The following is a 24,826-nucleotide window of genomic DNA, read 5'->3' on the forward strand; positions in this document are numbered from 1 at the left end:
CTTTGCAGCAGATGTGACTGGATGCTGCTTAGTTTAACATTTGATGAGTTTTTATTTCTGCACTACTGCATGACAATCTGACACTTGTAATGCTGACCCTGGAAATCAGTAGAATTAAACTCACACCCGCAGGTTGACCCTTTCACTATCCCAGACCAGGGGCGTATCTGGACTCCGGCGGTAGGGGGGGCCAGAGCCAGAGGGAGGGGGCACATTTTAGCCCCCACCGCCACCAATGACTCTCTCCACCCTCCCCCGCTGCCGTTCTTACTTTTGCTGGCGGGGGACCCCAACCCCCGCCAGCCGAGGTCTGCTTCCACCTGCCGCTGCCGTAAAAACTTCTTCTCCAGCCGGCGGGGGACCCCAAACCCCCGCCAGCCGCCCCGCGGTGTTTAAAATTCATCTTCGGCCTCCGTGGCCGTGCTGCTGTGATAGGCGCTGTTGAAATCCACTTCGGAGTCTGACGTCGTTGTACGTGCTGCGACGTCAGACTCCGAAGTGGATTTCAACAGCGCCTATCACAGCAGCACGGCCACGGAGGCCGAAGATGAATTTTAAACACCGCGGGGCAGCTGGCGGGGGTTTGGGGTCCCCCGCCGGCTGGAGAAGAAGTTTTTACGGCAGCGGCAGGTGGAAGCAGACCTCGGCTGGCGGGGGTTGGGGTCCCCCGCCAGCAAAAGTAAGAACGGCAGCGGGGGAGGGTTGATGGCGGTAGGGGGGTCCAGGGCAAAATCTGCGGGGGCCCAGGCCCCTGAGGCCCCACGCAGATACGCCCCTGTCCCAGACCCCCTGGCCATGAGTAATACAGTGATGGGCAGCAGCTAGTCAGGCCTGATGGGTGGAAGAGTTGGACTTTTTCCTCATCCTCCGCATTTAATATCTCACCTTCCCTGTTTAGCCCAAAGTGAGTTCCAGCAATTGGAAGTCATGTCATTTGTTCTTTGTTTCATATATTTAAACTAAAAGATAAAATCAGACCTGAAACATTTTATTTAGCACATGAGAAAAGGATGCAGATAGCGGATTAATACCTTTCCAGCTCCTGTGTGCCTGCATTTTAATGCCCTCAGTCAGTGCAGCCTTTGCAGGCACCTGGATTTTAGACCTGCTCTTCATGCCTCTGGACATGACTCAGTATACCCATGTCCTAACTGCAATGTGCAATCCATGCCCAGTCTCTACCCACAACCCCCTCCAGTTCCTGCCCCACACCATGCTAAGCAGCTAGGGTTGGGTTTTTAGAGCATGGTAGCCATTAGTGCAGGCATTAGTGCCGACCAGTGGCGTAGCCAGTATGGGGCCACAGGGGCCTTGGGCCCCCATAGATTTGCCCCTGGACCCCCCTGCTGCTGACCCGCCCGACTCCCCCCTCCCGCTGCCAACCTGCCGTCGCCTACCTTTGCTGGCGGGGGACCCCCAACCCCCGCCAGCTGAGCTGAGGTCCTCTTCTTTACAATCCCGTACAAGGCTTCATTCTAGTCTGATGTCCTGGGGGGGGGTCAAAGTTGGGGGGGGGGGGTTCGGCAATGGCAGGGGGGGGTCAAAGTTGGTGGCGGGGGGGGGGTCAGCAATGGTTGGGGGGGTCGGTGGCGCTGGGGGGGGAGGGCTAAAATGTGCCCTCCCCCAGTCTAATCTACTCTATTTTCAAACTCAATCTGGCCAATATTCAGCGCTATTTAACTGGCCAGAAACAGCCGCTGAAGGTTAAATAGCATTTCGGTGCCAAACCGCCAATATTCAGTGCAAGATAACTGGTTATCTTCGATGAATATTGCCAGTTAGCACAGAAAAGATAACTAAGTATATCATGTGATAGTTGGTCAGTCCTGACCCTTAGCAGTTAAATTTAGTGGCCAAATAGGACTGCTATTTAGGCAGTCTATCTTTGGCCGCTATAAACTTAACCGGCCGGCACTGAATATTGACATAGCCAGTTAAGTTGAAGCTGACCAAAAAAAACCCAGATATTCAATGCCGGTCACTGAAAACAGCCCAGCATTGAATATCTGGGGTCGGCACCGATCGCTGCACTGAGGTGGGCAGAATATCGGCCTTAATGCTGTTGGACAGTTCAACCGTATACTAAAAAAGAGTAGGGATAGGCGACAAACCTCCAGCAGCCAAATGCAAATGCCAAAGAAATTTGATTGTTGAAGCACCTCGTATAAAAGACCCTGGGACCGTATTTCGGCAGTATACGCTATGAAATTTAAATTTATAGAACAAGTGAAAAACAGAAAAAATGCTATAACAGAAAATAACAAAATAGGACACACATAGGTTTACAAAGCCATGCTAGCAGCTGTCAATGCGGTAATGCCGTCACAGCCCATTCACTTTTTGAATAGGCTGCGTAATCGGTGGGGGGGGGGGGAGGTGGGGGGGATAGTATAGAAGAAGGCTCAGCAAAAGCTCTGTATAAAAACTTAAACTAAAAACAGATGAAAGAGCATTAGTTGGTGTCAAAGGTAAAAGTACTCTCCTGAATTTATATGGGCCTAATAAGAATATATAACCAATGTATAAAACAAGAGGTAATAAAAACACACAAAAAAAATCAATGAAATTATATTGAATTATAAATATTACTATGCAAACAAACATCATGCTTTAGTATAATTAAAAAAAAAATAAAACAATGCACATGGTGCAGCTTAGTTTTATACTCTTCCCATTTTAACAGATTAAATCCATCTCCTTTCAACAGCCCCATCCTGCTCAATGGGTTTTTTTTTTAAATTCCTCTTTGAAGCAGGAAGTATTACAAAACTGCAGACCCCAGGGAGGGAACAGCATTGGAGACTTCTGAATTCCAAAGAGATCTGCACCAAGTGATTAGAAAAACTCATTAGCTCCTTACCAAACTTCACTTCCTAGTGACCTAGTCTGAAATAATGTTCTTTTTCATAACATTTCCTTGCTCTCCATATCTTCCCCCTTAACATCAAATTGAAAAATTGAGTAATCAGACCAAGGAATCATTCCGTGTAAAGCATTAATAGAAACATTAACAGAGCCTGGCATTAGTGAATATGGACTAGAGTTTTTAAAAATCTGGTTAATTATATGACAATCTTGGTTGGTTGGGATATAATCTGCCTAAACCCCCATAACTCCATTGTTTGTAAGATCTTCTGCTGAGCTGAATTTGAACTGTCATTAAAATCACCTACCCCTTTTAATCTAGAGACATCCACGCATGCACCAGATATATCATAATTCAGAGGGGCAGGATACAGTGAGTAACCCCAAATCATCCTCTTCTACTAAACGGCAGCAACAGGGATTCAATACCTTCCCTCTGCTGGGTCTGCAGCCAGAAAATCATAATGTAACATGTGAAAGTTCTATCAACTTCCCATCCCCCACCTTTTAGAGACAGCCCTGGGCATAGGTGCCAGCTCTGTGAATGCTGTGGCTGTTTGAGCACACGCCTTCACATTGTCCAAGGAGGGGTTTAGCACCCCCAAGGCCAGATGCACTAAACTTAACGAGCCAGCAATGTGGTTTTAAAACTGGGTCTAGCCAGTTTAGCGCGCAAGTAGTAAACCGGGACATGTACAAAAGGGTTTTCCGAGCCATTTTCCTGTCACAGTAGCAGCTAACGAAAATGGAATGCAAATGAGCTAATTACTATTATAATGTGAATGCGATGCACTACCGTTTGCGACCCCATGCACAAAACCAGTCCCTACCTTTTACCGTGGAAATTTTAACGGGAGGTGTGGACCTGCCGGTTCCTCATTATCACAAGTAGGAGAAGGGGAGAAACAAACAGGGAAGATGGAGCACAAAAAAAAAAAAGTATACCAGCTTACATGCAGCTTCTTTGCGTGTATGAAAGCTGTGCCATATGTTTCTTTTTCAAATTACATTTTACTGGCAAGAAATTGGGGGGGGGGTGGGGGCAGTACCAAAATGTAAAGCATAAAAGTAATGGTGACTTACCAAAAATGCAAGGAAGACAAGGGTCCATCAAAAAAACAGCGTCTGTGGGAAACGGTCTTGGTTCCACCCCCAGCTGTTCCTGCTGCTTCCTTCTATTGGCCGGCTGACATCCTAGAACGCCCATCTCCCTGAAGATGGACTCTCATTGGCTGGCTGCTGTCCCAACTCCTCTTCCCTGCAGGGCTTGCCTGATGGCATCACTTTAGAGCTGTAAACTGATTGGATCCGAACTTCCTGGTGTCCCCCTCCACAGAGAGGGGCTAAACCAATTGGACAGCATCAGCCTGGGATGTCCCGCTCACTCATTACTGGAGGGGGACACCAGGAAGTTCGGATCCAATCAGTTCACATCCCTGATGCTGCTGATTCCTCACAGAAGAGCGGAGAGCAGCGGGAGGTAAGGAGCTGCAATACAGGTATGCCCATCCAAAAAAAAAGCACTTTTGTGTTTGCCAAAAAAAAAAAAGGGTAAATCTACTGCTATCATACACGCAGCTTGTCTGTGTTTGAGAGCCGTCTGTAGCATGCGCAGAGCAGCCACACATAGCGATTGACTGTTCTGCGCATGCTCAGCTCACTGACTTGCTTCCCCATATCGCATGCAAATGAGCTGGGTCACAAAAGCAACTAGCAGCTCATTTGCATGCGATTTTCTTTGTGAATCCCTCTGTGTTTCTAAATTGGTAAATTTTTACCGATTTGGAAACACAGATGGATCCTTAACGGGACCTTTATGTATCTGGCTCCCAGTCTTTATGAAAAGTTGGCTGCTATGACCCTGGGTGGATGAATGACACACCGAGGGACATAGCAGACCCAGAATAAGAGCAGGTCTCAAGACAGAATGTCATAATCCATGACTTAGTAATGAATAACTCCAGTGTGGTTCTAGCACATGCTGAATGCCCAGTGAAGAGTCCTGTAAGAAGTAATATGAATGAAATCAGTCACAGGTAGGGCAGAGCTAAACAGCTTGCTGGCCTCTCTTCATTCTCAACCCAAGAGACTCCAGTACAAGAGCGGATTAACCATATGGGCAACCGGGAAGTGCCAGAGGGCCCAGGAGCTGTAGGGGGCCCAGTGCTCCTCTCTCATGTAATTGGCTCCAAACCAATGACGTGGGAGAGGAGCCCCCAACTGCAAACTGTCAGGGTCCCCATCCCCTCCTGAGGGCGGCCCAGAAAGAAGAAAACTGTCACAGAGCCAGCTGCGTAGGCACTCTGTGTACCTTTTGGCCAGTCCCGCCCCCAAGTGCGTGTCGGAGGGATGCAAGATATGCCGAGCTATGCAGAACATTTGCAAGGCTTGGCTCTGTGACACTTTTCTTTTATCTGGGCCACCCATGAGAGTACAGAGGGGATCGGGACACTGACAGATATTGCCACAGTTTGTTAGTTGAAATCTGGGATGGGATGGGGGCACCTTGGGGGGAGGGGGCCAATGACCTTTACTGCCCGAGGTACCAGATCACTGTCAGTCGCCCCTGCTCCAGTGCCTCTCTCTCTCTCTTTCTCTAAAACAAGATATATCATTTGATACCTCATCTCAATCCAGAAAAAAATACTCAAATTCAAAATCCCGATGACCACCTCAACCAAAGACCCACAGACAGCACACACACCGGCTTTTGCAAGGGTCATTTTCCCGTGGGTATTCTGAGCGAATGAGGCCTTCTGTGATGGTGGTGTAACTTCTCTTTGGCAGGGTATTGCTGTGCTAGTTGTGTGTTTCCACGTCTTGGAGCTGCTGATCGATGAGGCCGCCATGCCCAACGGGATCCAAGTATGTTTACAGACATTTCAGGAGGAAGGTTTGATCATTTTGCATTGAGTAGCCTTAGAGCAATGAGTAATGTTGAATACAAGAGACTGTTAGGCCAGTTTCCTCTGTAAAGGGATCAGTCTTCCGCTTCTGCCCCTGCATGGCTACTGTGGGCAGGTGAGCAGCTTCACTCAGCAGGGCTAGCCGATGTCCATGAATGTTGAAATTCAGTGAAACTTAATGTGGAGGGTGGAAAGATGTTGCAGCTGCAAGGTACAGCACACTCTAGGCTTGGGTGGGGGCTTGGGTTTCGGTGCTCCAGTGCATCTTGTCTCCAGAGCTCATTAACCCTTTCTGTTCCTTTCAGGATACACCTCTGGGAAAAGTCTCCTTCTCTGTATTTGGCTCCTTTGGAGCTGCTATGCAGGTCGTACTCATTTTGTATCCTTTTGATATCTTCTCACCACTGCTGCCACGTATCAGTTGCTGTCAACTTCTTCTAGCATGTTTCACTTTCGGTCCCAGAATGAATAAGATGAATCCCCCAGCAGTAGATGGATAGCTCTGGAAACTGCCGTCTGTGTGTTCTTCAGTTCGCAGCTGGGCCTGTATTGTTCCCACTGGCCTGCTTGGTGGGCTTCTGACTTCCTGGGCCCACTACAGCTAGCTCTGTATGGGTTAAACTGCAAGGTGGCTGCTGTAGCACCAGGCAGCTACTAGAAGGCTGTCAGAGGATGCTGTGGAGGGTACTATAACCATTTACAGATATTGGTAGCTCAGTACAGATATGCATGATATTGGGTGTCTGAGCTCCACACACAATGCTGCCTTAGGGATGAACAGCCAGAAAATTGTCAGGTTTTGTTTTGGTTCGCTCTGAATGTTGGAGCTCGCTCTGTTTGCACGCTGTTTCCTGCATGCGTGAACAGTTACACATGCACGCACATGTGTGTACTATGTACAAATAATGCATGCTCTTACCAGTGAATGATATTAGTTTGAAAGCACTGCCCATCCCCTATTATCTATGCCTCTAGCACCGGACATCTCTGCTGACATTTAGGAGGTAAGGTTGAAGTTTGTTGTTGCTTCCTGTTGGGTGATCTATAGCTTCATTAGTTCCAGGGTCTGTCTTCCTTAACACAAACTGCAGTTATTTGATGGTGTCCTCCCTCGTTGGGTTTTACAGCTCCCCACTGTTCATCAAACTCCTGCCACAGAGACACAACACAGCCATGACCAAGGTAATTTGCTCTGATACAAGTGAGCTGCCTGTAAATTAGAGGGCGACCACTTTTGTTTTTTGTTGTTGTTGTGGTAGTGGTGTGTGTGTGGGGTGGGTTTTTTTTTCTTTTTTTTTCAAACAAATCAAAGCTGGCTGAGCCCCCAGAAGGAACAGCCCCACTTCCTCCATCAAGCTCCCACTTCCCCCAGCCCAGGCCTATCTTACCACCCAGGTGTTCTAGTCAGGGCAGGTACAATCTCCAGTCATTCATGCCCATGCCATCTCCACAGTCAAAATGGCTCCTGTGAGAAAAATTGTATAGAAGTGTGCTCATAAGCTGTAACGGGACTAACACTGACCAAGACTGTTTAATCATTGCACACTTGATTTTCAAATAAAATGAACACAAAGTTTTTTGTGCCCTAATTAACTGTTTTCAAAAAAATACTTTCTAAAATTTCAAAAGTTTGTGTTGCTTATCTTGAGTTCTCTTGGGTCCTGACATGGACCGTGTTTCACCACGCGCTGTTTCAGAGCACCCAAAATACATTTCACTGTGCCAGTCCCTCACTAGACACTCTTAAAATACGGTGCAAACAGGAGAGTGTCTAGTGAAATATATTTTGGGTTCTTTGAAATAGCGAACTCAAGATAAGCAACACAAACTTTTGAAATTTTGGAAAGTATTTTTTGAAAGCAGTTGACTAGGGCACAAGAAACATGGTGTTAATTTATTTGAAAATCAAGTGTGCAATGATTAAAGAACATTGGACATATAGTTGACCTTATTGGTCAGTGTTAGTCCCATTACAGTCGTGAGCACATTTCTATACAAAGTTATTGGATATATCATGGTGAACTATTTATATACCTTGTGGGAGTTTAATCACAGTATATGTCATGTACCTAGTGACCAAAAACAACAAGGAGAGTCCAAACTCCCGCAAAAAACACACAAGAAAACAAATCAAGCGGAAGATATCCAGAAAGACCAGACTGAAGTCATAGATGTTAAAAGCCAAAATGATTTATTAGGACCCAAAACGGTCCGTGTTTCGGCCAAAAAGGCCTTCCTCAGGGGTCTTCAAATTGGCATATATGGATAATCCTTCCAAAACGTTTTTATGAAATGAGACAATCTGGACAAAACACATGCACTAGTGCTATCCAAATGCAGCATAGTCTCTCAAGTGAAAGGCCTGAGGAAGGCCTTTTTGGCCGAAACACGGACTGTGTTGGGTCCTAATAAATCATTTTGGCTTTTAACATCTATGACTTCAGTCTGGTCTTTCTGGATATCTTCCGCTTGATTTGTTGTTTTCATGTACCTAGTGACCACCAACATAGTTTGCCTAATGACTAAGCCAGCCCCAGACCCTCGTGGAGCCTGTCACGTATACAGACACTACAGTAAAGATTAAGGTAATCCAGTGACATTGATGAATCTGTAGCTACCACTAGCATGGTAACTGGGTGATGACGTGATGTATTCTCTTGCACACTGGGCACTGTGGTAGTAAATGGCTTAAAAGTTTATCCCGGGGAGATTAAGGGTTGGTCTGAGCTGGTCTTTAGAACGTGTACACATTTGTGGACCTTTAAACCTTCTGCCTCCTTCAAGGAGGAAAGGCTAACCTTGGTATGGAAAGGACAGTTCTCATTTCCAATCCTCTTTTCTTTTTTTTTTTTTTTCTTTTAACCCCTAGATCATCGGTAACTGTGTGTCGCTTCTAGTCCTAAGCTCTGCACTGCCCGTCTTCTCCAGAACACTGGGTGAGTAATGCAGGGAAAGCAACACTCTCCAAATCTCTCCACAAGGTGGCGCCAACGTCTTTCTTCTTTCTGCCCATAGACTACAAAAGAGATGAATATTGTTAGAGGGTCGTGGATTTGACATGCCGCCTGTGGTCCAACCAAAGCGGTTTACATTTATTATAGCGAAGCCTACAATCTCCTGTGGTAGCTCAGTGCTTGAAACTGTGTAGCAGGTTTATATCCAGTGGTTACAGCTCATGTGCAAAACTGAATACACTAAACCAGCGGTTCCCAAAATGTGCACCGTAGCAAACTCTCAGGGGTGCTGCGGCAAATCCTGACCTCCTTCCCGCCTCCCACAATTCAGCATCGCTCCCTACTTCCCCTCCCGCAGGTCCATAATCTGCTGCTTCTTCCTTCTTCCCCCACTACTGCTGCTGCAGTGCTTACAGCTTACATTTTTAGGCCGTCCGTGATTCACACAGGCACTGAGGGGGACTTCCCTCTACCGCGTCCAGGCCCTCACAACAGGAAGTTGCATCAGGAAGGGCTGAACGTGGCAGAGGGAAGGCTCCGGAGTGCCTTTGTGAATCGCAGACGGCCCGAAAATGTAAGCTTCAAGCACTGCAGCAGAGGTGAGGGAAGGAGAAGGAAGCGGCAGTGATCCTGGACCTGCGGAAAGGAAGGTAGCGAGCGATGCTGGATTTGGGGAAGGCAGAGGTGTGCTGGACTTATGGGAGGAGGGAATCTGAGGGAAGGGAGATGTGTGCTGGACTTATGGGAGGAGGGGGCTGCAGGGAAAGGAAGACCTATGTAGTGAAGGTGGGGGTGGAGATCTATGTGGCCTGGAGGGGAAGCTCAGGGTGCCGTGAACCGAAAAAGTTTGGGGACCACTTCAATAAACCCTATTTCCTAACCTTTTGAAACTTGTTATAGTTGTTCATTTGTGATATACTGAAGAGGTCATTTTTTTTATTTTATTTAAAAGGGCTTTTAATAAATTCCCTCAGGGGTTTATGCATGTGAAAGTACACATGAATGTGCATACTTCTACACGAACCTGGTGTAGGAATGCTTTGGGCTGCGCATGGACGGAGTCCCAGTTTTCTTTGTGTTTTTACAAAGTGAGTGCAGCCGTGTGTACTTCCACTAAGCAAAGCAGCAGAAATCGTGCCCAGATTGAAGGCACAGAGGCAGGAGACAGACTTGCGTCCCATGCATGTATATACCCCCTTGCATTTACGTACGCATTTGCAGCTACTCACATTTGCTGTTACAGGATAGTGCTCGGGCGCCCTGTTGGCGCTTTGTGGGTAAGTGAGCACCTGAGCTCAGCTGCTGGTATCTGTATATCATATGTATGCAGTGGTGCTCAATTATGGAATTGCCCTGCATGTACCTTTTATAAAATGAGCTGGAAATAGACACCTTTTGGGACTTACCACTCAGTATTCCTCCTTTCCTATAAACTCAGGAGTAACTTTTATGCTACGTGAGTACCCATTTTTGTTCTTCATTTTTCTTCCTTTCTTTGACCTTTCAGTGGATGTTTCCCCTCCTCCCAAGCAGTGGTTTAGCCAGACACCCAATTTTGGGCAGGCCTAAGCCCAAAGTGGGTTGACACGCAACCCCCCCCCAGGCAATCAGACATCTCTTAACGCCAATCCACCAACCCCCTGGTACCTTTTAAAGCCTTCAGTTCTTCGCTGACAGTCATAGGAGCCAACTTTTCAAATGATTTGGGGGTGCTGAAATTTTTTTTACAGGTGGTGCATTCCCCACCCCCTCCCTCCTCGTTCCAGCCCCCCTCTCCCTCCCTCAGTTCCAGTCCCTCCCTCTCTCATTGCCCTCCCTCCGAGTTCCAAGGCCCCCCTCTCCCTCTCTCTCTCTCCCTCTCCCTCTCCCTTTTCCCTCCCTCCCTTCGAGTTCCAAGTCCCTCCGCCCTATTCTTACCTCGCGTCAGTGAAAAGTGTGCACTGCAGGCTCGTCGGCGCTTCAGCCTTCCCTTCTGTCTCTTGGCTCTGGTCCCGCCCTTGCGGAAACAGGAAATGAGGGCGGGACCAGAGCCGAGAGAGAAAAGGGAAGGCTGAAGCGCCGACAAGCCTGCAGTGCACGCTTTTCACTGACTTGAGGTAAGAAGAGGGCTTTTAAAATTTGTACGGACGGAGGGAGGGAGAGGTAGCATTGGAACTCGGAGGGAGGGGTGGCCTTGGAACTCGGAGGGTAGTAGTAATAGTAGTTTTAAAATTCTGGCTGGGCTGGAAGGGAACTTCCAGTCCGTAAAATATTGGGGTGCTTGAGCACCCACAGAGTCTGCACCTATGCTGACAGTGAGCAGCGATTCATACCCGCTACTCGCTCCGGCCCCGAGCCTTCCCTCTGACCTGGTCCAGCCTATGCAGAAACAGGAAGTTGTGCTAGAGGGAAGGCTCTGGGCTGGTGCAAGCAGCAAGTATAGAACTGAAGGCTTTTAAAGGTACGGGGGGGGGGGGGGGGGGGAAGACATGAACACCTGTAGGATTTTGGGGATCCCTGCCAGCCACAGCACAGCTCCTAGGCCCACCCATGGCTGCATCACTACTCCCATGATGCATCCTTTCTCCTCTAAATCTTCCTCTTGTTTTTCTCCATTATCTTTGCACCTGTCTTCTCTAGTTTCTCTTCACTGTCACCCATAGGAGCCAGCTCAGTGGGTGCTTGAGCACCCACAATATTGAGCAAACTCCTTGATTGTGTCTTGGGAGGGTTTAGCACTCCCAATCATTTGAAAAGTTGGCTTCTATTTTGTCACCTCTCCTCTTTCCACCACCTCTAAAGCTGTTGCTTTACTCTCCACCTCAGCCTTCTCCCCCTCCTCTCAGGAGCTAGCATCCTCCCTTTGCCACCAGCCTTTCCCTCCTGTCAGTGTTGCTGGTTCCCCCCCCCCCCCCCCCCCCCACACACACACACCCAATTGCTACTGTTTAGCCCTTTGACTCCTGGGCACCTTGTAGCACTGCTGATTGCAACTTATGCAGTACCATATTTCCATGGCAAAAAGGACAGTTTCTGAGCACTTGCTTCTAGGTTCTGCGGAGGAGTAGCCTAGTGGTTAGTGCAGTGGACTTTGATCCTGGGGAACTGAGTTCGATTCCCACTGCAGCTCCTTGTGACTCTGGGCAAGTCACTTAACCCTCCATTGCCCCTGGTACAAAATAAGTACCTGAATATATGTAAACCGCTTTGAATGTAGTTGCAAAAAACCTCAGAAAGGTGATATATCAAGTCCCATTTCCTTTTCCCTTGTACGAATGCTGTGCAATGTAATTCAAACAATTAATATTAGCATCCCTGCCCCCAAGAGCTTGCCATTGATGTCTGTATAGAAAAGGTCATTTGTGGATGGTAAATAGGTTCTATGTTGTGATACAGAAGGACTGACTGCGCTCCAGGAACACAGCCATGTATCACGGCCACACCTCCTCCCTCAGCCGTGTGCTAACTGAAACTCTCTTTATTTTTTATTTCCAGGAATCACACGGTTTGACCTTCTGGGAGATTTTGGGAGGTTTAACTGGCTGGGGAACTTTTACCTGATCTTCGTGTATAATATGCTGTTTGCTGGCCTCACCACACTCTGTCTGGTGAGAAAATTTACCTGGGCTGTGCAAGCAGAGCTGATTCGAGCCTTTGGTAAGTGTGTGGCACTGCCTGTCCTGTTTGTATTTCTTCTGACCGGATATCCTAGCATTCTACACCACTGATTCTTGGCTTCACCTTCAGGGCTGTTTGTCCTTCCATTCATGTTGCCTTAAAGCAGGGGTCTCCGGTGCTACCGCCTGCTCCTCACAGGGTGTATAATGCTAAACATTACAGTACACTACCCTTTTCCCTTGTAGATCTAATTCTTCCCTCTTTCTGTCTCAGGTTTGGACAAACTGCCCCTCCCTGTGAGCCGCCCTGGAAAAATCAGCTAAATCAGACTCTTCATGTCCTGTACTGATACCAGAAGATAGCGGGCGCCCGAGGCGAGTAATGGACAGAAACTCACTTGCTGCAGAAGGGGGAAAATCTACCTCCTTCTGTCACCCTCTCTCAGGCCTCGGCACTGGAAGCCCTGGCAGATGCTTGTGGAGCCGCCTTATGCCACCTGCAGGGGGCAGGACTGTAATGGGTGCGGGGTACATCCCATTTTGCCCCTGCCAGAATATCGTAGCTGTGGCTCTTGCTCCTTGTAGTCTTCCATTCCAGTGACTGTGTGTCCAGAGCTCCCCTCTGTGGCAGGGGCAGCTAGCGCGGACCTTTCCTTGGAGAAAGAAGTGAGGGCTGGCTGTTGCTGCTTGTCATCACTGTTACCTGAGCCACACTTGCAGTGATGTTCTCACTCCGTTTTAACTTGAATACAGTTCCTGCTGTCTGTAGCCATTTCTGTTAGCACTGGAAAGGATGAAAGTTGGGGTGCACAGGTGGAATAGAAGTTGCAGATCGTCTGATCCCAGCCTCTCCCTGGTGGAGGCGCTGTAGGGATTGGTGCAGAATTGCTACCAAATGAGACGCTTATAGCTCCTCCGTTTCCCACTGTTTTGTAAGAGGTGGTACAGGAGCACTAGCTGTAGCAGAGTCTCTGGTACCCTTTCATCCTAGCCTGTCATTCTTACTAACTGATTTTGCACATTTAAGAAAAAAAATGTAATCTGTTTGCTGTTAGTGCATTTCTGTATTACTACAGCTCTCAAGCAGCATTGCAAGAGAGGAATGTTTGTTCATGTCAGGAGTCGGGGGTGGGGGGAATTGTGCTCTGCAAGAGCGGGGGGGGGGGGGGGGGTGTCAAGCTGTCCTCCTAGATTTCTGTATCCAGAGGTTGTTCAGAGCTAAGGGACAGCTGTAGCAGTGCATATGGAACCATTTTAATTTATAGGAAATTCTCTCCTAGACTTGAGAGAAAGAGGGTACCGGGCGGAGCAGAATAGCCTTTCCAAGGAATAGCCAACCAGGCATGAACTCTCTTCATGAGGGTTAGTGGCTGCGATCAAACTATACCTATGGCCTTGCCACCCTCTAGGGCATCCCGATCATCTCTGGTGCAGTGGGAGCCTGGTTTTGTGTAGTAGTATGGGCCTTTGCCTTCCAGACATTTGCAACCAATCGGCTGCTTCAGGACATGTCAGCCATTGGAGCCAGAGTGCAGCACAAGTTGGACCTGATTTGATTGGCTATGGAAAGTCACATGACTGAGCCCTGCACTGCTGTGAGTAACTAGGTGCAACAAAGCAGACATTAACTGCTTATTATGTGCTGAAGGAGAGGTTGTGTCTCTGCAGTGGTTGTTGTGACTGTGCCTTGTTTTTAGTTGAGGTGATATCTGGAACACTGGAGGGGAGGGGAAGGCCTTTGCCCTTCATGTCTGGCTGTTCCCTCTGTTATCACCTTGTTCTGTCAGCTGCTGCCATCAGGAGCAGGAAGCTTCTCCAGTATTAACAGCAGGGTAACTGCTGCTTTTTTAGTGCCTCCATCCCCCCCCCCCCCCCCCCCCTTTATCCCTTTAGGCTTTCCTGTTTCCAGATTCTCGGGGCCTGACCTAGTAAAGCGCATTAGACTTTGGGTCCAGGTGAGCTCTGCTTTTGCACACAATTTTGTATTCACCCTATGTAGAAAGGAGTTTTGCACAGGATCTGACTGTGCAAAACCTCCAGCAGACATTTAAGGATCAATAGTCAAAGCGATTTAACCGGCCAGAAACCGCTCCTGGCTGGTTAAATTGCTTGTTTGGGACTATCTGCTAATTTTCTTTGGTAATTATCCGGTTGGGTTCGTGCTGCTGACTATCACCACAGACTGCTAAACTCAAAGCCAGCTATTTTGTGGGTGGTCTGGGGTAGAGAATGACATGGGGACAAAGTTTGGCTCAGTCCGCGTGGGTTCTGTCTGTCCCCATCCCATCCCTGCGGGCCTTCCTCCATCCCCACCCCGTGGGATCTGTCGGGGGGCAGAGTTGGCATTAATGTGGTTAAGTGTCAATATTCAGCACTTAACCGCATAAGTCAAATCAGACCACTTAAAACGCAGTCCTATTTCCACGCAGTGTCAGTTAAATACTTAATATCACACAACAGCATAAGTGATAGCCGACCGCATAAACCGATGCCTGCAGCTGGCCTAGCATTGAATATCTGGAAATATCAACCCCTTAATACACAGCATATTTTAAATCCATGCCAATGAAACTATTAGCTGTTCTGCCCCACGGCAGCGAAGCGCACAGAAGGCTGAGCGCAACGGCAGGGATTTAACACAAGGACGGAGGAGTTGTAAAAGCTTAGCTTGTTCATTCAGTAGCGCTAAGGAGCATTTAATGCCTCTTTCCTCCTTTTATGCATATAGCTTTCCAGGGCACGTGATGGGAGTCAGGGCCAGCGGAACGTGGTTATCAGGGTATGCATGGCAGGGAGGCACCAGCATTCAGGAGGCGCCAAAGACTGCCATGCTTACCCTCTCCCCACTGCCGCAGCAGTGCCACCATCCCCCTCCCGCGTACTACTACCTTGCCACCCGCCCTGATGGTGTAGTGGCCTCTGTGGGGGGCAGGAAAGAATCCCACTCTTTCTTGCCCGCTGCCGCTACTTCATCTCTGGCGCTCTCCACTTTTCTGTGCCGCGGATTGCCCCACCGTATTTTTAAAATGGCTGCAAAGTCTTGGCAGCTATTTTGGGAAAACACGGTGGTGGTGCCCGCAGAACGGAAGAGAAAAGCAGAGCGAGACGGAGTAGTGGCAGCAGGCAGGAAAAAGTGGGATTCTTTCCTGCTCCCGCAGTCGCAAAAACCACTACACCACCAGGGCGGGCGGCAAGGTAGGACTCTAGTGTGCTGGAGGAGGTTGATGGCATTACTGTTGCGGGGGGGGGGGGGGGGGGGGGAGGCAAGCAACATATAAGGAAACCAATGGACTGCATTAGGGGCTTAAAGCCCATTTAATTATGTTAAAACAAATGAGAGATCTGCATGAAAGAAAATTTTTTTTTTAATTATTTTGACTTATGAAAAACACTTGTCTCTGAGACATGCTCAAAACAGAATAACCCATTTGTACAAAAGAGATGATATGAAGATGTGATTCCGTATGTCCCGAGTTTAAATTTACTTCCAGTCTTTATAGCACCAGGCTTCCCAAGGCAGGTTACAACAATTAAGATGAACCCATCAGGAAACAGAATAGCCTCACTGAAATTTGGCCATATATTACTATATTGTATAGAACAGTGTAGAAAAAGGAGCACAAAATACAGCCTGTATTAGTGCTGTTTCCACCAGCTACAATAAATTTTTAAGCAGTTTTAGTGATATTCAGTTTTATTTCATGATATTTATATCTATATATGGGAAGCTTTCAAATAAATTAAAAAGCCGTCAAGTAAAAAAAAAATTATTATTCTTCACCTTTTAAGGCACTGGGCTGAAAAAGGGTGTAGGGGGGGAGGAAGAAGAGAGAGGAGATGCTGGACTGGGGGGGGGGGTGGGGGCACCAACTGATAGTTTGCAGTGGGTTGCCAGAGACCCAAGCACTGGCCCTGATGGGAGTGCTGCTTAAAGCTGTTCTGTGTGCAAGTCAGTTTTCAGCAGCAGTCTCATGTGTCCACTGTGTTTTCCCATATTGGTGAGTAGTTTTTGGTCTTGATCCGTTTGCTTGCAGTATTGGGAGCTGTTTGCATTACGCGCATTATTAGTAAAGTGGCGTGGTAGCCATGTTAGTCCACTTTTAAAGGTCATGAGTAGAAATATAACAAAACATAGAAAGGAAATAAGATGATTACCTTTTTTATGGACTTTGATGTTTTTGATTAGCTTTCGAAGGTAACCCTTCTTCCGATCATAAATAAGCAAATATTGGCAAATGCTGACAAATATCAGAATATATAAGTGAAACACAAAAGCACTCCAAGGACAGTCTCACAGACTTGTCCCATCCTCTTCCTGTGAGACTCCTCAGACCTTGTGTTAAAGCCCTACCGTTGCGCTCAGCTTTCTGTGCACTTCGCTGCAGCGGGACAGAATTGCTAATAGTTTCATGGGCATGGATTTTAAATATGCTGTGCATTAAGGGGTTGATATTTCCAGCTGTTCAATGCTGTGCCATGTGCAGGCATCGGCCCTGAATATCCAGGTTCATGCGGTCGGCTATCTCTTATGCCGTTAAGTGTGATATTATGTACTTTACTCAGAGGTTCCCAAACGTTTTTGGTTCATGGTGCCCTTAGTGTCCAAGTAATTTTTTGTGGTACCCCCCACAGGCCAAACAGGACATGCGGCACCCCTCCCAGCCACACAGGTCACCCCTCTCCCCTCCCCCCAGCTACACAGGTCTCTCCGCCCCCCAGCAGCATGGAGTCCTACCTTTTCTGGCTTCAGGACTGGTGCCAGCAGCTGTGTGTGAAGGGAGAAAGATGCCTTTACCAGTAAACACAGGAGGGGGGAGCTTAGCCACCAGACCATGAGAGGGATATTTCACCTTCCCTGCTGGCTATGGCAAGGAGGAAATGACCAGCTGCACAGTAGGTCTCTTCCTTCTCCTTTTGCCGCATGAGTTGCGCTGGACGGTTCAACAGTTGGCTTGTACAATTCAGAAAAATGTACAACCGGCTCTTGCGAGCTGGCTCCAGCACACCCACTGTGCATCTCCTTCAGCGGCACCCTGGTGAGTTTGCTGCGGCGTGCCAGGGTGCCACGCAGCACAGTTTGGGAACACTGAACTGATGCCACATAGATATTTGTCAATATTTGCTCATTTCTGATTTGTATTATTTCTATTTATTACACTTTTGTGTTAGAATACTGCCTGCTGAGCTTTTGCATATGGCTCTACTGAAAAGTGACTGCATCAGGCCCTCAGTCTGGCTCAAGAGAGCATTATGAGGCCACATCTTGATATACAGGACAGTTGCCCTGCCTGCCCTAGCCCTGTATAACAGTATAGCACAGGGTGACTCTAACCAGCAAGGGCAGATGTACTGCGCTCCCAGCCCCAGGCACCTCATTTTCCTGAGGGGTTTGGAGTGACAGGGCTACGGTGTGCTGATTGTGACAGCATGCTAAGAATCTGTTTTTAAAACTTGTCGAACTCTCTGCCCCTCATCCTTCAAACAAAAGCTTCTGCAGATGAATGCCCCTGGTCCCTCTCCTTCTCCTCTCTAGGAGAACATTCTGGAGCTACAGATTTGAATTTGTAGGATTTTACCTGGTTGCAGTTGTGTCATTCGAGTTTGTCTGCTGTCTTTGTGTGAAGGTTTACATGATCTGCATCTACTGTGTAAACATGAACAATATGAGCAGTGTGTTATGTCAATATAAACCTCCTTATTTGTAAGTCAGTTTGAGTTTATTATTATTTTTCTCCTTTTTTGAGGGGGGGGGGGGGTGATGGGGAGAACTTGATCTTTAGTGTGCCTCATAAGTACATAAGTATTGCCATACTGGAATAGACCGAAGGTCCATCAAGCCCAGCATTCTGTTTCCAACAGTGGCCAATCCAGGTCACAAATACCTGGCAAGATCCCCCAAAAAGCTCAATACATTTTATGCTGCTTATCCTAGAAATATCAAAAAGTTGCTAACCAAGTGTTGAACAAGTTAGCTCTATAAATCAGCTAAATGGGGTAGAGTCTCATATAATTGGCATGATTGTTCTCCGTTCACCCTAAGGTGAATCACTCACTTGTGCTCATAAATTAATCATAGACTCATCCACCGCCTCCAAATAATGCATTTATTATTGCATTATAACCTAATTCATATGTTTACTTATGGTTCCTTACATGTTTTCTTATCTATGCACACAACACTTATCTTAGGCAGGTTGGTGAGCTCTTATACCCCGACAGATCCCCGTTTCGTTTCACTTTGTCAAGGGGGAGTATCACCAAATCTGTCAGGAAAGGAACAACAAAAATAAACTATAAAAATCAAACTAACCATTCTATTCATTAATCGCTTACTTGTTTCTTTCATCACTTCATGCTCCCTTCTTACCGACTTATTAGCCTCAGCGTCTATGTGTGCTGCCTCTATTACATTACAAAAGATGGCGCTGGCGTTTTTTAACTTCTCTAGAACTGGAAGCAGCTGACCGCTGCTGCCGCCATCTTAAACCCCTTATGAACTTACTTTAAAGAAACTTTAAAAACTTTGAAAAAATTGGGAAAAACTTTAGAAAATACTTTAGAAAAACTTTAGAAAAAACATCCCCAATGTGTATATGTATTCAAACCCTTGGGCTCAATCGTATCTAATGTATGTATCCAAAAAGTTTCTCGTTGCAACACCTTTCTGTTAAAAATCACCACCCCGATTGGATGGAGACACCTGCTTTATGACCATGCACCTAAGTTCATCAAACATGTGATTATTTCTAACACAATGTTGAACCAGAGGAGCCCCCATGTGTTGCGCTGATATGCGTGAACGGTGCTCTATCATTCTTTCATGTACTGATCTTTAAAGTAAGTTCATAAGGGGTTTAAGATGGTGGAAGGAGGAGAGGAATGAAAGAATACAAAGGGAATTGCCGTGTTATTCAATAAACCCCTCTTTTATTTTTCTTTGTAGTGGGAGTGTTTAAAATCTACAGGCAGAAGCCAGAATTATGATTGACAATGTGGAATAATGGTGCTGACTTTCAGAATACGTTCTGTACTAAAGTATCTCCTAGGATGCCCTGCCATACCCTCCAGTACCTCCCTCATTGGGCGATGGATGTACTGTACCTCTAGCCTGACCCTGAGAGGAAACATTAAGTCTCCCTTTATCCATCTGTCACTTGCAAGGGTTCTGAGCACGCTCTTACAGATACCCTTTGATGTCCATGGGCAGGGATGGCTTCCACTCTAAATATCCCACAAGAAGCAATTCCCCCCCCCCCTCCATAAAAAAGGAAACCTGAAATTAGTAACTTGTGCTTCTGATGGAAAATGCCTTTCCCTTTGTAGAGTAAGAGCTTTCAGCAGTTGAGGCAGCGAGTTGGGTGTCTCCTGTCATCTGCCACTGAAGTTGTCATCGCAGGGCCCTCTTCCCTCCTCGCTCCTGGCTCTAAGCAGTGTATTCATAGCAGGAAGCAGGCTTGGAAGGGGCGATTGTTGGTACACGACCTCCCCCTCACCACTATGTGTAGGGTTCCTTTTGTGTTTCCTTCCTGTTCACTAACGCCTTATAATTCCTTTAAAACAAATGCATTTTTTCTTTAGTTTGAGGAAGTATAAATGAGGTGAATGGGGGGGGGGGGGGGGAGAGAAGATTCTCTGCTGAGCAGAAGGCAGTGAAACACTGGTTTGTAGTTTCTTGCTTCCACTTCACCTCTCTAGAACGTGCAGTGCAGGGGTGGCAGAACTCTCTACACAAAGGATTCAATATAGCTTGGGCAATCCTTCTGTTCCATATGGATCTGAGGCCTTTAGGCACAAGCCCCACGATATTCAAAACCTTTTAACTGTCCGTGAATGACTCCTGGCTGGTTAAACAGTGTTTATTTTTTTTTATTTATTTTATTTGGATTTTTGCTCACACCTTTTTCAGTAGTAGCTCAAGGTGAGTTACATTCAGGTACTCAGGATAGTTCTCTGTCCCAGGAGAGCTCACAATCTAAGTTTGTACCTGAGGCAATGGAGGGTTAAGTGATTTGCCCAAGGTCGCAAGGAGCAGCAGTGGGATTTGAACCAGCAGGAGATAACCATTAGGGCTGCCGAGAGACACAGCCAAGCCCGGGGCAGTACTGCCAACTGCCCCCCTCCCACCTGGGCTGCCCCACCAGACATACACACCCCATTTGGGGCCCACACCCTTACCGTCTGTGTGTGATTGCTCCCTTGGCCTGTCATCTCCTGCTCCTGTGTGCCGGGACCTGGATGATTGCATTAACATGATAGTCCGGGGTTACCCAGGTTATCGTGTTAATACAGTCATCTGGGTCCTGGCACACAGGAGCAGGACAGAGACAGTTAAAGCAGGCAGACAGGAAGAAGCTAGCCGGCTCCGGGCCTCCCCTTAGAGGCCAGGTCTGGGGAATTATACCCCGGCCCCCTCTCTCAGCAGCCTGATAACCAGTTATCTCTTGCTGACTATCCCGGTTAGTAGCTAGCTGCTAACCGGCTATATCGTGTGACTAGAGCCAGTTAGGTGTTGATATTCAGCGCCAAACCAGCTAGGTCGAGTGGCCAAAATAGGCCAGCTATTTAAGCAGCCTATCCTTGACTGTTAAAACGTTAACAGGCTAGCGCTGAATATCAGCATAGCTAGTTAAACTTTTTTAGTGGCCAAAATAAAGCTGGATATTCAATGCCAGTTGCCGGATATAGCCGGGCATTGAATATTTGGGTTTAACACCAACGGTGGACAACAAGCACGCTGCCCGCCAGCGGTTGAATATCAGGCCCAAGGTCTTTATTGGTGGTCTTTGTCAGTTGCAGAATAGATTGGGTGGGCATTACATGGCAACTAACTCAAGATCATCAAACCGTAGAAAACACAAAGAAAAACAATGAAACTTAAATATCTGTACCCTGCCAGCTTTATTTTTGGTGGAGAAAAGGACCTTGGCAACTGTCCAGTATTTTGTAAAGCAAACAAAAGAAACCAGCAGCGTAGGTCTAGAAAAACTCCTCGAAAATATCCAACAAGCATTCCACTTTTAATATACTTTAATGCAGAATAACTTAATAATATTGTGGAGATCAGACGTAACTGAAGAGTTTCAGAATATGCAGCAACATTTTAAGGAGCCTTTGGGGATTATAGAGTTGCCAAACTCCAGTTCACATTTATTTGGATTTTGCTCATACCTTTTTCAGTAGTAGCTCAAGGTGAGTTACAGTCAGGTACTCTGGATATCTCTCTGTCCCAGGAGGGCTCACAATCTAAGTTTGTACCTGAGGGAATATGGAGGGTTAAGTGACTTGCCCAAGATTACAAGGAGCAGCAGTAGGATTTGAATGGACTACCTCTGGATATCAAGACCAGTGCTCTAACCACTAAGCCACTCCTCCACTCCCCTTTCTATGTTAAGCAGATGAGACTTATGCTTTAAGAAACCCATCTTCTCCCTATGTGAAAGTACATTAAAAGTGGAATGCTGCTTTTTTATATTTTAAGGTGAAGATTTTCCAGATCTATGATTGTGAGTCTTACATGCCCATGGGTCTACCTGTCTCTCAAAGGGAGTGTCTACAGCGTTATGTGGAGGGGCATTTTCGATATGATGACTAAGTCTGACTTTGGGCATTTTGCAAAAACGTCAAATCTGAATATCAAAGAAGGTCATTTTCAAAAAAGAAAAACGTCTATCTTTTGTTTTTGAAAATAGACGGTTTTGTGATTTGGATGTTTTATTTTTTGGTCCATTTTCGAAAAAAAACAACAAAAAAAAAAAGGCCAAGTGCAAAAGACACAAAATCAAGCCATTGGGGTGTCAGAGGAGCCAGCATTTTTAGTACACTGGTCCCCCTGACATCCCAGGAAAGCAATAAGGCACCCTAGGGGGCACTGCAGTGGACTTCATAAAATGCTCCCAGGTACACATCTGACCATTGTTCCCTTACTTTGTGTGCTGAGCCCCGCAAAAACCACTACCCCCAACTGTACACCGCTACCATAGCCCTTATGAGTGAAGGGAGCACCTATATGTTGGTACAGTGGGTTTCTGGTGAGTTTTGGAGGGCTCACAGTTTCCTCCACAAGTGTAACAGGTAGGGGGAGGTATGGGCATTGGGCCACCTGTCTGCAGTGCACTGCACCCAACACTAGAATACTCCAGGGACCTGCATGCTGTTCTAATGGACCTGAGTATAACATCAGAGGCCGGCAAATAATGTTTTTCATCGCATTTTGGGGTAGGTGGGAGGAGGTTAGTGACCACTGGATGAATAAGGGGAGGTTATCCCTGATTCCCTCCAGTGGTCATTTGGTTACTTAGGGCACCTTTTTGTGCCTTATTCGTTATAAAAAGAGGTCTAGTTCAAAACGTCTTAGTTTTAGTCCTGGACGGTTTTGTTTTCTTCCCTTATGACTGAAAAACATCTAAGTCTCAGGAATGCCCAAGTCCCACCCTGCACACGCCCCTGATATGCCCCCTTGAGATTTGGATGCACTTCTGATGGACTTCAAAGAAAAACGTTTAAAAATAGGTTTCAAAAATGCAACGCTGCTTTATGCCACTTCTTTGACGTTTTTCTGTTTTGAAAATGAGCCCAATAGTAACATAGTAGATGACGGCAGATAAATACCTGTATGGTCCATCCAGTCTGCTCAACAAGATAAACTCATAGGTATGAAGTAATACTACATATCCATACTTAAACTTGATTTGTTACCTTCTCTAGCACAGATATGATTTTCCAGTCAGGAAAGAACTAAGATACAAAAGCAACTAGACCATTGGCTGTGGGAAACACTGCTCATGTCCAGCCTCTTCTTTTAGGTGTGCCCTTCTAGCTGCTCTAAGGACCCCTGGGAGCTTGTCTTTCTCATATGCTACTTAAGATATAGTGACCGCAAGTCCAAGACAGCTTGTCTAGCCCAGGTGACTTCTTTCTAAATGTGCCAGGCTGAAAAAAGTTAATAGAAGGGGGGGGGAAAAAAGCCCCAAACTACACATCCCAGTTACAAAACAGAATGTAAATATACAAACTGGATAAGATAAGTTCTCCTCCCTGACTTATCTTCCCTTCAGCTTCCCACTATATTTTAAAAAAATATTACATCTTTGGCTACCAGCATTCAAAGCTTAGGCCTCAATAGTTATATCTGCAGATGATATTCAAATAGTGTTTTTTTTTTTTTTACTGATCACAAGCCAGATCTCTCATGTTTCACCTGGGCTTTAGTAACGTGTAGCTTAGCTGCTTAGTCCCACATCATATGCAATAGAGTCCAAATTCCAAGGCAATGTGGGTTTTGTCAGCGTCACTTCCTCTCAGCCTCATTGAAGGACACCCAGTACCCCTCTCTGACACCATCACAGTTCTTGGATATGTAATTAATTCCCTTCTAAAACTTTAGAAATTCAAATTCTCGGTCCTTAGATCTTGTTGCTATGCATTTAGACAAGTCGCTCAGTAAGACCTTATTTTACCTCAGAAAATCCGACAACACTTACTTTCACGCTTGTCTTGAAACACCTGGACTATTGCAATACCCTGGATCGTGGGTCATCCCTAATACTCCATCCATAAACTACAACTTTATAAAATACTGCAGACAAACTTCTCATGGTTTCAAGCAGATTTGATCATGCCTCCCCTCTTCCTATTTATTTATTTGTTGCATTTGTATCCCACATTTTCCCACCTATTTGCAGGCTCAATGTGGCTTACAGTATGCCGTAATGGCGATCGCCATTTCCGAAATGAGAAATACAACGTATTATTACATTAAAGTTCATAAATGTTGAAGCAAATTATAAAGTAAGTTGGATAAACAGTTCATTTCAGGCATGAGAGATAGGGGGGTAGGAGGTTAATGTTCATTGGTGACAAATTGATTGAAGCAATTGGGTGTAAAGAATTTGGTTTTATCTGGTTCTGGTAGAGTTTTGATGTTAAGTCATTTATGATGCCTCATTATGGTATGTCTTTTTGAACAGGTTGGTCTTTAGTAATTTCTGGAAGGCAGTTAGGTCGTGCATTGTTTTTAAGGCCTTTGGTAGTGCATTCCATAGTTGCGTGCTGATGTAGGAGAAGTTAGATGCATATGTTGATTTATATTTGAGTCCTTTGCAACTGGGGTAGTGGAGGTTCAAGAATGTGCGTGCTGATCTTTATTGTCCCCTATCTCCTAGCTGACTTGCTTCAAAAATATTGGTTTGTCACTGGTATTCTACTTTCTCTTCAACTTACTTATTCCCTGCTTCTCCCCACCCCCACCCATTCCCAATACACAAACCAGCCCACTCTTCTGCCCCTTCCAAGTTCCAACTAGACAGCTCAATATACTGCTCTCTCTCTTATTTTTCTACCCATAAGCGGAACTCTGCCACCCCTCAGTTAAGAGGGGAAACCAACTGTGCCTAATTCAAGACAGTATTAGACTTATTTTTTTTTTTTACATTGGCTTTTGAAGAGATGGGAAGCTGTGATTGAGTGAGTCAGTTTTATTTTTCTCTAGTTTCGTTTCTTATGGAAG

At 46.4% G+C, this 24,826-nt stretch overlaps 1 protein-coding gene across 2 annotated transcripts in view; it reads left to right on the forward strand.

The window, feature by feature from the left end:
- LMBR1L (limb development membrane protein 1 like) overlaps positions 1-24,171 on the forward strand; it is a 64,974-nt gene extending 40,803 nt beyond the window's left edge. The window contains exons 12-18 of one of the 2 annotated variants that reach the window (XR_003941480.1): positions 5,653-5,730; positions 6,077-6,150; positions 6,863-6,953; positions 8,641-8,707; positions 12,200-12,361; positions 12,596-13,435; positions 24,160-24,171. Coding sequence is in view for 1 of the 2 variants with exons in the window: in XM_030196817.1 (XP_030052677.1) it covers positions 5,653-5,730; positions 6,077-6,150; positions 6,863-6,953; positions 8,641-8,707; positions 12,200-12,361; positions 12,596-12,645 (522 nt within the window). In the remaining variant the exon portion in view is untranslated. Of the gene's footprint in view, positions 1-5,652; positions 5,731-6,076; positions 6,151-6,862; positions 6,954-8,640; positions 8,708-12,199; positions 12,362-12,595; positions 13,443-24,159 lie in introns of those variants that run through there. The other variant, XM_030196817.1, reaches the window with a different exon arrangement.
- Positions 24,172-24,826: the final 655 nt, after the last annotated feature.

This window comes from Microcaecilia unicolor, chromosome 3, assembly GCF_901765095.1.
Source record: "Microcaecilia unicolor chromosome 3, aMicUni1.1, whole genome shotgun sequence".
NCBI classification, from domain to species: domain Eukaryota; kingdom Metazoa; phylum Chordata; class Amphibia; order Gymnophiona; family Siphonopidae; genus Microcaecilia; species Microcaecilia unicolor.